At 41.4% G+C, this 12,876-nt stretch overlaps 1 protein-coding gene across 6 annotated transcripts in view; it reads left to right on the forward strand.

Annotated features, from left to right (window-relative positions):
• ppfibp2b (PPFIA binding protein 2b) overlaps window positions 1-12,876 on the forward strand; it is a 77,223-nt gene that overhangs the window by 24,137 nt on the left and 40,210 nt on the right. For 5 of the 6 annotated variants that reach the window (XM_046395017.1, XM_046395019.1, XM_046395018.1 and 2 more), the window contains exon 3: window positions 883-1,091. In XM_046395017.1, coding sequence (XP_046250973.1) covers window positions 883-1,091 — 209 coding nt within the window. Of the gene's footprint in view, window positions 1-882; window positions 1,092-8,434; window positions 9,163-12,876 lie in introns of those variants that run through there. The other variant, XM_046395022.1, reaches the window with a different exon arrangement.

A 12,876-nucleotide genomic window follows, 5' to 3' on the forward strand; every position in this document is an offset into this window, starting at 1 on the left:
TTCATAAATAAGTGCCACTGAGCTCTAAAGCTGAGACACTAAGAAAAATGTGCTACAGTGTTTCTCATACCTGTGCTGGAGGTGGTGCTGTAGTTCATATCTGGACTGAGCAGTGCATAAATGATATTTTCCTCTGCGTGATGTCTGCGTGGATGGATGGATGAGGGAGGATGAGTAGGAGGATGGGTTGATGTTGTTTGTTTCTGTATTTGTATTGAAAATGCTCATGTTCACTTCTCCTCAACCAGCCTTGAGTTATCTGTTCATACAAGGTGCCTACAAGACTCACTTTGTACTCTCTGACACTAGAATTTTCTAAATATTCTATCATAAAGGTCATAAAAGGTCAAGGTCTTGCCTGGCTAGTGTGTAGTATTTCTTTGGACTACAGTGATATCCCCTTGGATTAAATACAATCTTTTCCCTTATTTTTTTTCTTTCGCCCAAAAATGTTTGTTATTCACATACTTTCAGGCTCTGTTGTACAGAGACTTTCAAACAAATTTTATTTTCATCATGTGCTGTTCATTAATTTTGGACTCCATATACTGTATGGAGACACTGTAATGCGTGGCTGTTTTCCGAGTCACAATTATGTGAGTGCATCCAGATGTGTGTGTGTGTGTGTACCAGGGAAATGATCCAGGTGACACATGGACATTTTGGAAACATAGCAGAGGATGTATGGCTCTGATTAAATTCTGTTTTCTTAGTGTTCAAAGCTCCATTCTTGATCTTCTTGCAAACATGCTGGTAGTACACCTGATAGATTAGCTTTGCATCACACTCACATCTCACTTTTAAATAATGGAATGAATAATTTTTCTGTGATAAGTGCAGTAATAGTCTCTCCTCTCCACTCCTCCTCCATGCACTCTCCAGGTTCGAAATCGGTGGCCGTGGAGTTTTCTAACAGCATATATGACCTGGGTTCTCCCGTCAGCACCGGTCCGCTGCAGGTCGTTCAGTTAGCTGAAGACCTCAAACTTGCTTTGGAGCTCCAGCCCACCCAGGAGGGAAGAGACAGCCTCAGAGCACAGCTACCAACAGAAACAGCACAAGCTCTCATAGACTGGCTACAGACTGGAGCTGTAAGTACACTGTGTGCTGTGCTTCAAATCAACTTCCATCTTAACATGGCATTTTGTCCTATCTGTAGTCTCAAGATGATATTTGCTGTCTGCTGTGCAGTGTTGTAGTGTGTAATGTAATTGCGTCGCTTAAATGATCTGTTTCTTATCAAGCTGCATCAGAATGCATCTGTGTAGTGATTCAGGAGTCTTTTAATGAGCAGTCAAAAAGACTTTGATTATGTAACATGATTTCAGCATGGTGCATTCTCTGTGCTTTTTGTTCCCTTTAACCTTCTCTTGTGTTAAAACAAAATAAAGTAGCTGAAGATGAGCATCAGTCCAGAGTGTACATTCTGCTTGGTTTATTTTGTTATGCTAGCCATTTTAAGCATTAGAAACTGTTTTCTTATTCCCATAAAGCTTGTGTTTTGCTGTTGGTTTAATCAGCCTCCAAAGTTTGAATGGAAGTCCTAACACACCTGATCTCATCTCATTATCAATTAAGATATTAGATGACAAATGAAAAATTATTCAGGCGAGGCAAAGATACTTCAGCTGTTTAAAGCATGCTTGAAAACCCAGTTATGAACTCAGGTGGCGGTTTAATCCCTGAGCCCTGCGGTTTACATGTCCTTGGGCAAGACACTGAACCCCAAATTGCTCCCAATGGCTGTTCCAACTGTGGTGTGAATGTTTATCTCAATGGTTATTGCTCCTGATGAGGTGGCACCTTGTACGTTATCCTCTGCCACCTGTGTATGAAAGACCCACCATCTTATCAGAAAGAATGCGATTACATTTTGAGTGCTCATTTGTAATATATATAAGTGTGGCTACAGCATGTCTTTCTGTACTGGCCAAGACAAAGAAGATAAATAGTCCTAAAAGTAAATATTTGGATGCTCGAGTTCCTAAGCGTCCACAGTGTTAACCTGGTAGGTAGTTATGAACCAGATGGGAGAAAATAGACTTGTAAAATAGACTTGTAAAATATGCTTTTGGTTACCTAAAATGTGTATAAAACACAGCCCGTGTAGACAGCTGGATTGATAAGAATCTGCTTTACCCAGCATGCATGAGATGGCCAACTGAAATATGTGGCTGAACGCCTCCTGTATAGACGTCCCATAAGAGTTTACAGCCGTGCTAGTGGCTCTGTGAAGTTGTGTGTAGGCACAGTGGTGCTTTGAGCTAAACGTCAGCCTGCGACGTGCTGCCACATCAATGCTACATAAATTAGTAAATGAAACCCTAATGTACCGCTGAGGCCAAAGGGGCCATTTTAGGTTTTGTCTTTAGAAACCAAATTATCAGACAGTTTTAAATTTTGACCTGATGATGGTGCTAGATTACAATTCTGAAAGTCCCCAAAGTTATTACAATCCTTACTGAGGGGAGCATAAACATCCGCTCCAAATTCAATGGCAGTGTGTCCAATAGATGTGAAGACATGTCACTCAACGCCACAAATCTGAACTGAATATTTGCACTGGAGAAAAAAAAATCAGGGGATTAGGAAAGTCAGTAGGATTCATCCTCTGGGAACCGTGAAGGTCTGCTCAACATTTCATTGGGAATCAGTGCAGTAGATGTTGACGTATTTCAGTCCGGAGCAAAGTTGGAGTTCAGACTGGCCTTCTGTCATTGCCATCCACAGGGGCTCCCCCATAGCAAGGCTAAAATTACAACTTTGTCTCTGTCAATAGTCAGAGAGTTTATAGAGCTGCTCATGTTAAATTTGTGGTGAAACTGTCTCACTGTCCTCAGAGATTACACAGCTGGGTTGGAAATTGCGCTGTGTGCTCAGTGTGCATGTCTCTGTGAATTTAAGTTGTGTTCACTCGCTCTCAGAGCAGGATGCACTGTCTGCTGATGCACAAGTTATTTAAGTATATTCACTGTGATGTTTGGAAGCTGACTGTTTTATGTTGGAATCTATGTTGAAGGCACTAATCTATCTTCCTATTTTTACATCTTTTTCTCTTCTTTTTGATAAGATAAGATGAACCTTATTGATCCTGCAGTGGGGCAGCTCACAAGAACAGAAAAAGAGTGCAAAAAAGTGTGCAAAAACAGTTACAAAATAATATGGAGGTAGGATAAATTAACAATTTACAAAGTACAGTAAGCACAGTACAATATACAACTATATACAAGTCCTCATAAGGGAAGAAAAGAGGACTAGACCGTTGAATTATATAGTCTAACAGTCTTGATACAACTGTAGGAGCACGAACATCTTATGATCTTATAATTTCATTACCAACAGCAGTTTGAGTGTAACTTTAGGTCGTGTCAGAATTATTCCTCACACTTTCACCAGTGATTAGAGGAGTTTTCAGAGAAGTGCTGGTCCAGGAATACAATCAAAAAACAGCTTTCTTTGCTGTTTTTTTCAGGATCTGAAGGTCACAGACATTCAGTTATAACGCTGTGATGTTCTAGATGATAGTACTCTATCATCTAGTGTTTTCACATTAGAGGGACAGTTACAGCGCGGTCTCGCAGGGTCAGCTGAAAGGTGGGAGGGAGGAGGAGAGGAATTTAGCTGCTGTGCTACAGAGCAGCTATTCTCTGCTGCAGTAGGTTGGCATGTCTGTGAAGATGAAGTCAGGGCTCATTTGGTCTCCTTCCCAGTCTTACACCAGCCTCTTCATCTGCTTGGCTGTTTCATCTCCTTCTTTCTTTCTTTCACAGTATGTAGTTTTCAGTTTCAGTCTGAAAACGGTCTGAGGCAGATTCTACTCTAGATTCTATTATAAACCAATACTGTAGCATCTGTAAATATTAACTGTAAATTTGTTGCTGACCCAAACTTCCCACATTTACAGTCTACATAATGTGTGTATTTAAAACAATTTTACAACATGCCTTAAAAAAGAAAAGCAAAATTAGATCCACACCAACATTAGATATACTTTATAATACCCAAAATGCAATTAAATAAGAAAGAAAAATAAAACAAACAAGCAAAGCAACAAAACATGTTAGACCTGCATTGCCTTGTTGGTAACCCAGGCGTAGCTGCAAGGTAAATGGGATAGTTCTTATTGTAAGCTTTTATGCGTTACTGTAAGCTCAGCTTTGATGACTTTTTATGTACATGATCTCATCAAGTGGGGACTGAGCTCAATATACATAATACTGTGCAGAGGCTGATTGACCTCAACCTCGTCATTAGTCTGACTGTAGTGCCGTTTGAAACTACTGTTTTCATAGTGAGGGAAGCTGAACAAGGGCAGAGGTTTGGGACGAGTTGTCTCCCGAGACACTATTACAACTTGGCCGGTATCAACTTCCTGCGCTGAGCTCCCTCCCTCACAACCTCTATCCTGCACGGCCTTTCAGTCATCCTAACTTCTCTGTTTACATCAACCCTCACTATTTTACATTTACTCTCTCCCTCTCTCTCGCCCCTTGTTTTCTTCAATCTTTTCCTTTTTCACTACTTCCTGTTCTCTCCCCTCTTCCACTCTCATTGCTGCTCTGTCGTCGTCACCCCCCCCCCCCCCCCCCCCCCCCCCCCCCCCCCCCCAACTTTCTGACATGAGTCTGTTTGGAAATGAGGTAGTAGTCAGTCACTAAAGGCTGTAACTGGAGGACTGGATTGCCCAGGGTTGTTAAGGTACGTTCAAACCGCCAAACATGAGGAAAGACATTTGAGGATTTTAGCAGTTTTGTACCATAAGAGCTGAATTTGATGTACTACTTTAAGACCGAAGGAGTTGTTTCTATTCTTGCAGGATGTTTTGAATTTCTAAATGGTCTCTGCTGAGTTCCCTGACACTGACACTGTAACATTTGCGAGAGTCAGTGCTGTGTTTGTTGCTGTTGCTGAGCGTCGTCCTGCAGAGGCTGCTGTTTTCTGCTCAGACACCAGTGTAGAGTTTTACACACAGATGGTACGGGCTGAAAAGGAAAAGTCCATCTTGGGTCCAGTTCAGCAGCTTTTTAAGCTCCTACATTGTTTCGACAGCAGATGTCTCACATGTTGCACACACTCGCTGGCCAAGTCTCCCTCCCTGCTTTTCATTTCCTTCTTTGTTTCCTACTTTAATTCCTCCAACTCCTCCTCCATATCTGCACCAGACTGACCCACTCTATTCCTCTTTTTTCAGTTGTTCTATACTGTGGTATACATGCAGTGTAACGTGATGGGGTCATCTTGATTAAGCTATTAATTTACTGTATTTGTGTTAAGCTCATATAGAGAAGAGAGGTTCAGTTGATGAAATTTTATAGAGGAAAACAGTTCCTGAACTTCAGCTTAAGTTAAATGTTTGATTTTTACAATTTTAACCTTAAAATATGAACCTGCATGTTTGGTAAACATTTACAGTAAATATTCAACCTAATTCTGTGTCCCTGCACATGCTTTGTTTATGTTTCCTGTTGACACTTGTTCACCACAGTTTATTGTAAACAAGTTGTTCTGGTTGTGAGCACACCTCATGCGCCTCCAGAAATATCCAGACAGTAAAGAGAAAACTGGAGGGTAGTTTACTACCGTGTTTGCAAATTGTGTGACAGTAGTGTGTTGACAGTAGTGAGATGAGATTGAGAAAGCAAGAAAGGTGTCCAGCCTGACTCAAACTGAGGATGCTGTGGGTCATGAGTTGTCCACCAGTCCACCCTGTCCTCTTTTAAACTTTCAGTTACAGAATCCAGACTCAACACTGTCACCAGACCAAAGTGTCCAGAGTTACATTATAATTCCAGTGTTTGTTTTGGCCGAATTGTTTTCTAAAATATCTGTGCGGGGCTACTACAGTATGATTAGGTTTTGGGAAAGGTTGTGTTTATGGTTTATAGTTAATAAACCTGTAAAATAATATTGGCAGCATTGAAAAACTTCGTCAGCAACATTTCTTTCCACGTCCCTGTTTCCAGGGACTGTTTCTTCAGTGGAAAGTAGTCCCCGTATAAACTGATCAAATGGCCTGTGAATTTCAATAGCAGACGAATGAACAAAAGCCTGGCAGATTATCAAGGCAGCCAACATGTAAGGTTGGCTGCTCCCTCCTGTCCTCGTCCTGTCCACCTTCTTCTCCCCCCTCCTCCTCCTCCTTCTCCCTGTCGACCAAGAGGAACAGGATCAAAGACACTCGTGCTCTGCAATTAGTCTGCACCCTGTGGGCATCTCTCCAGGGGTGACACACACAAACACACACACATACTCATGTAAACACAGGAAGCATCATAAGTGTATTATTGACAGGAAGTTGTGATACCCTGTGACTGCTGCTTGTTACTGCTGACCCACAGACGTTTGCATGTCTTCAGATGATTTTCCTTGCAAGAGTTCTCTTAAACAGTCAAAGAGAATGTGTTTGCCCATTTGTTCAGCATCTTTATAAACAAACTCGCTAGTTGACGTGTTTCTTTGTTTGTTTGTTTCATATTAGCACTGAGGGTCAGTAAAGTGGGACAAACTGAAATGTTACTCATGATGGCATCTATCAATATTTTTATATCTCATGCTACACACTTCGTTTTCTGGTTACTTAAAAGCTCTCAAAACTGCATTATCATCTTATAAAGCAGATATTGCAATCATGTTAGCATACAGTTGCTTGATTATACCTTGAGCAGATAAGAGTGCAACATTAGCATTCATCTGGAGTTAAGATTTAGCCACTTGTCAAATGAATGAGGGATGATGGCTAAGACAGTGGCCTAAGGCACAAGGAGGCGAGTTATACAGCTCTCATGCCATGCATATGCAGTTCAGCTCTTTGAATGATTGTGGGGAAAGTTTGAAGTTAATAATGTTTGTGATATTCCTGTTATACGTGGTTGAAAATTGTACGTGAGCACTGTCTGAAAAAATGAACAACATGATATTTTGTGCAAGGGCTACGGCAAATTCTTTTTGTGCCGTCTTGTAAATTGGGCATTAAATTTATTACAATAAGTTGTTTCTTCTCTTGTAAAAAGTGTCAGTTTGTCTGATTGTGCGACTGCAGCGTTTCAGCTCTGTGTCCACAGTGTGTCTTGCCTTTAAACACTGACCAGCTGTTTAAACGCACTGATTCAACTGATTTCACCATTTACACCGAAATTAAGAAAGAAGACAACATTTTATTGACAGTAAATTTGTCATATTTTACAAATTCAATAAAGTGTATCCAATGTAGGCTACTTTGCTGTCATTAAAATAATCTCTCAGTCTTGCAAGTTGTTGAATTTGCAAAAACAGCATGAACAATATGATCTTTTTTCAAAATAAATTCATTAATTTTAAATTAATAGATTAATTATTTGGGCCTTCTTGTAAATTGTTATACATTAGGTTATTTCTGTCTTTGTGTAAATGTTGTTCATCGCATTGCTGTATGTGTTACTGCATACACAGAGAGGAAGCGAGATCTGAGCAGTGTCACTCTGGAGATGCTTTCTAATGCCAGGTGTGAACTTATGAACTTAGAGCTGTCCACTTGTGATTGGATCAGCAGGAGTTCATGTTCACAGCAGGTCTGAACAGGCTCAGTGAGATGTAGCTATAGCAGAGTGAAAGTAGCCAATTTAAAAGGAATTCAACTTTAACTTTCTTTTCATGTTTGATCAGTAAAATGATCCAATCCCTGACACAAAACCGTCATACGATCCTAACTCTTTAGTTTTGTGATCTATTGCGTCATCATCAATCATTTTATATCACGTGACATCATTACCATGCTATTTGACACATCTAAAGTCCATGTGTGGGAAACCCATGACGTGTTTGTGAGAGTGATAGCGAGGGGAGATTTCTGGGACACAGCACTAGAAATAGAAAATTAATATGCAGTGAGCAACGATGATATTGTGGTGGGCCACAATTAAATTAATGTGTGGGAAACCCTGAGTCTACACAGTAGTTACAGTATTCATCAAGTGTGTGTGTGTGTGTGTGTGTGTGTGTGTGTGTGTGTGTGTGTGTGTGTGTGTGTGTGTGTGTGTGTGTAAGTGAACATGTCACTCAGACAAATGGCTGACATTGTTATTGTGAACAGTTTTATAAAATACACAGGAAATGGAAACCTGAGCTAATGGGTTTAAACATGAAGATGATAAGCCACAGAAAGAGACACATACAGAGGAGCAGAGACAGAGAAAGAGAGTCTCACCTGTGCAGACAGTGTTTTGAAGTCTCCCGGTGCTCTGACTGTAACTTAATTAAAAGAGAGCACAAATGGGTGAGGGGGTGGGGGTCTGGCATGGTTTGTGTTTGCGCTGACATTACAGCCTGTTGCTGCTTTGTTCGCGTGTCTGACATCAGCTGCTGGTTTATTGTGTGTATGTGTGTGTGTGTGTGTGCGAGACAGAGAGAGAGAGAGAGAGAGAGGAAGAGAGAGGGAGGGAGGGAGGGAGAACATCGGCCAAGAATCAGATACAAACAGATGACAGAGAAAGAAGAAAACGGCAAATCCTCCCACCACCCCCCCTTTCTGGGCTGAGCCATTTGGCTGTCGGACAGACCTCAGCAGGGAGAAGGAGAGAAGAAGAAGAAGAAGAAAGAGGGGGAAGCGACTGAGAAGGAAAGAAAGGAAGAGAAAAGAGAGGGAGAACTGGAGAAAGACAGGAGTGACTGGACACAGAAGTGAAGAAGAGAAGAAGAAAACATGCAACAACTCCCGCCAGAACAGGGAAAGAGAGGAGGCAACGAGGGTCTGTTGAAAAGAGAGATAAGTGGGAAAAGGAGGGAAGATACGGTGGGGAGAAAGTAGGGAAAAACTGGAAGGAGAGAAACACTGTAGGAGGAGGGAGTCCCAACAGGGGGGAGTTGTCCCACTGAGAAGACAGATCGTAAAACGCCCTCCTCCACAGCTGTGAACATTGCAGTCACACACGCACACACGCTCACACACACTTACATGAAAGTGCTCACATGCTGCAGCAGCCTGCAAACTCAAGAATCCACTCTTACTGTGTTCAGTGTCTGTGGGCCGTGCTTACACACACACACGCACGCACGCACAAGCACAGGCACACACGCATAGTCTGAAAGACCTGGACAAACACACAGTAGAAACAGGCAGGGCAGCGATGGGCTGGAAGCATGGAGACTCCCATTGACTTCTACAGGCACTTCTCCTGGCTCAAAAAGGTGAGCGCTGAGCTTTCACTTCACTCTTTCATGTCTCTTCTTTTCTTTTTCTCATCTTTCCATCCATCACATTTCTTCTGTTTAACTGAAGCCTCCAAGGAGTTTCCAGTATTTTCTTTGGAGCAGAGAGAAGAGCTGTGTTTATAGGAAAAGGGGGGAAGTTCATCCGTCCCTGTGAGACGATTATCGTCCCAGCTCAGATGCATTGTTATTGTCCTGTTCTTATTGTCTTATTTCCCGGTGACGGGCTGTTCTCTGATGTAATTTCCTTCAGCTCAAGAGCTGAGCTGCATCGCAACTTGTTGCAGTGTTGTAAGGGTGTGTGTGTGTGTGTGTGGAGGCACGCATCACAAGGACTGTGTTATCAAATTAGGAGCATTATCCATCAGCTGATTGTTGTTGACAAAGCAGCGTCTGATAGTGGTGGATTCAATCAGTGAGAGACTTTGCCACAGGAGAGCTGAGATTCAGAGATAGGAGTGTTTAGTTTGGGCTGTGTTTTTGCCTTGTCTTGTCCTGGAATCATATAAGCCTATTATTGTAGATAAAGATCCATGTCTTGTCTTGTCAAGGGCGTGTAATGCTTGCATTATTCCCTGACCTTTAAATTGACCTTCACAGGTCATTCAAATGGATACTATACTTCATACTAAACAACTATTCACTCTGTAAGCATAGTGATAAGTGTGCAAGACAATTTATCATGTGGTGACTTAGTGCAAGAACTTGGTCAGATATTGTGCAAATCTGTTACAGTTACTGCAAGTGTTACTTTTTGTCCCTTTAATTGATTTTTAAGCCAGCAACACAGAATAACAAAACAGACATTCACATGCAAAGCAAACGTCCTGCACATTCTGCTCTGACTCTGTTTCGGTATAGTAACACAGACAGACAGACCAAGAACAAGCTGAGGTTGACTGAGATGTGTTTGAGCCTTCAGAGGAATGGATCTGCTTTCAGTGAATGGAGACAACTTCTCTCGTTTCAAATATATCTATGAAAGAGGCGGCATGTTGCTTTGTGGTTGATTCCTTCAAACAGTGACGCTGACTGCCTCATGCTCGATACGTCTGTGTTTTCTGTTCATCCTCAATCTATAAGATATATTTTGCCATGTGACTTTACAGCTGTGTGTGTGTGTGTATAAGTGAAGCCAGTGTTGCTAAGGGCCTTCAACCTGCATTCTTTCTGACGGCCAGCAGGGGGCAACTCCACTGGTTTCAAAAAGAAGTGAAATTGTATTTAAGCTTATGAGAAAATGACCCTACTTCTTGTTTGATATATTACCTCAGTGAACAGTTTCCTAATAAGTCTGTGGTTTTTATTTTTTAATTTATTTTGTAAACTACAGTCCCATTTTCAGTAAAATAGCCCTACCATATAGCATCCTCAGATTCTCAATCTGATCCAAACAGCATAGAGTCATAGTAATGAGTATCCTCCCAGCTCCACTGTCAAACCTTTACTGATTTGAATACCAAATTCAATCTGCCCCACATATAAATCAAATCCAGACACACCAAATCTGTTCTTTATCTCTTCAAGGAAATGCTACAGTTACAGCTGGTTAGTTGTAAAAACAGTGTGTGAGTGGCTACACCTTAATGATAAAGAGAGGGCTCAATTATTGCAGTAACCGGCACACCAAGAACCAGTCACTGCGCCAGGCTACCGTGTTTTTACAATGCTTTAGTGCAACTCTGTAACAGCATTTTTATCTGTTCAGACCGTGCTTAATATTATCAAGAAAAAAATATTTATTAATCTAAACTGAGAGAGAAAGAAAATTCGTCCTGAATGCCACCAACTCACTTTCAAATTCACTTTCCACATTCACTGTTGATTGTCAAGCTGTGCAGACATAAAATTGAATTGGACCAGCTTTTAAATTAGATTTAGAGACACAGTGGTGTGACTAGAGGAACTGCCTAAGCTAATGTGTTACACACGCCCCAGGAGCAAATCAAATAAGCACTCAACACTGAATTTAAGAACAGCAAGGAATTTATGGAGTTGTTGTTTCCATCCACAGCATCAATTTGACCAGTGTTTATACTCAGAATAGGAAAATTAGTGAAGACGGCTTGCATGGCTGTAGAATAGAGCTGTCCTAACAAAACAACCACACTTTAAAATGAGTTTGTGGGTACAAACAGAAGTCAAGATAGGCTTGGAGGTCACTCAGGTTACTGTATATATTGCAAGTGCTGTACTTTTACGTACGAGACTGTAAAGTCATATCAAGTTTTTTCCGTGAATTATTTAAAAGTAGGTGCAGCATGTCGTCATGCATTCATAGACTGTGGGATCACATGCATGTATGTCATCAGGAGTCCCACCCACTTCACTGGAACAGTTTTCAAGAGACATACACATTTTAGAGTTAGACGCCCTCAGCTCCTGCCACATCTGCACTGCAATTTCCCAGCCTGGGATCAATAAAGTATATCTATCTATCTATCTGTTACATGCAACCTCTGCTGCAAGAAAGCGTATGTTTGGTTAAAGTTTGATTAAAAGTGATAATGTGAGGAACCTAACTCAGCCCACGGTCCACCAGGCGATGACAGACAGATAAAAGCAGACTGGCCTGGTTACCTTCATCACCCCCTTCAAGTGCTGTGCCACCACTTTGAAATGAGCCTGCTACTCTGCAGTCTGCTGGGAATATCTGTGATTATGGCATACTTCACATACTTCCTGACTTCTCCCACTGGACTGACAAACCAAAAGTCCCTGCTGTAACAGTATCAAGCTCTGCTCTTTTTGGTACATTTGGTGACAGTTAATCCAAACATGGTTTGAGTCAAGTCTTTTGATCTCAGACTTTTTTCTCTCTCTTTCCCCCCTCCGTTTCCTTGTCTCTGTTTAATTTACAATATGTTAATAGGTTTAATGTGTCCATATGGTCAGTGTCAGGTGGCCCAGTGTGAACCCACAGACCTCAGCTACAGACAGATCACCATGGATTACACACTGATTGTATGCTCTTTTGTTTGTACTCCTAGACAGAGATAGATGCAAACTAAGAGCTAAGGTTGTGTCTTCTCATGTGTGTCTTTTCTTTTCAATCTGTTACAGCAGTGGAAATGTTGCTGGGGTGGGAACCATTACACTTTTTATTTTTGGTTGGCACTGTTGGTGGTCTAGTACATCAAGCTTATTCTACAGCTTGATGTTCTGTACGTAGCATCAGATAAGAGTTTCAGCTAAAAGCCTAAAATGCAGACGTTTACATTCTTCTCCTTAAAACTGGGTCATCATCATGATAGCAAGAAGAGCCTCTTGTAATCTACACTGAGGACATATTTTAGGTTAAGCAGTACATTTTGGCCACAGCTGTGCTGTGGATGCGAAGTCATTTCACAGGAGCTTTATTGTTAATAGTATTTTTTTAATCCTTACACCAATGCTTTTGGCCACTTCACATGAGGAACAACCTGTAAACATAACAATGACATTATCACCTTATCAAGGTGTTATGGCTGACTTGTTAGCAAATAGTTGCTTAATTATACCCTGCAGACAAAGAGCAACATTAGCACTCATCGGGAGTTGTGTTTATGACCACCTGATCAACATAAGCTCAATACCCAGTCCTTTGTTTTTGTCTCCACCAACTCCCAAGAGAAATATTCAGCTTTTTAGCTTCAAAATGCTCTGCTGTGTTCACCACCAGCTAATCTCTAACTTTGCCTGCTGTTTGGTGCT

The sequence above is a fragment of the Scatophagus argus genome, chromosome 7 (assembly GCF_020382885.2).
Source record: "Scatophagus argus isolate fScaArg1 chromosome 7, fScaArg1.pri, whole genome shotgun sequence".
In the NCBI taxonomy this organism is placed as follows: Eukaryota; Metazoa; Chordata; class Actinopteri; family Scatophagidae; genus Scatophagus; species Scatophagus argus.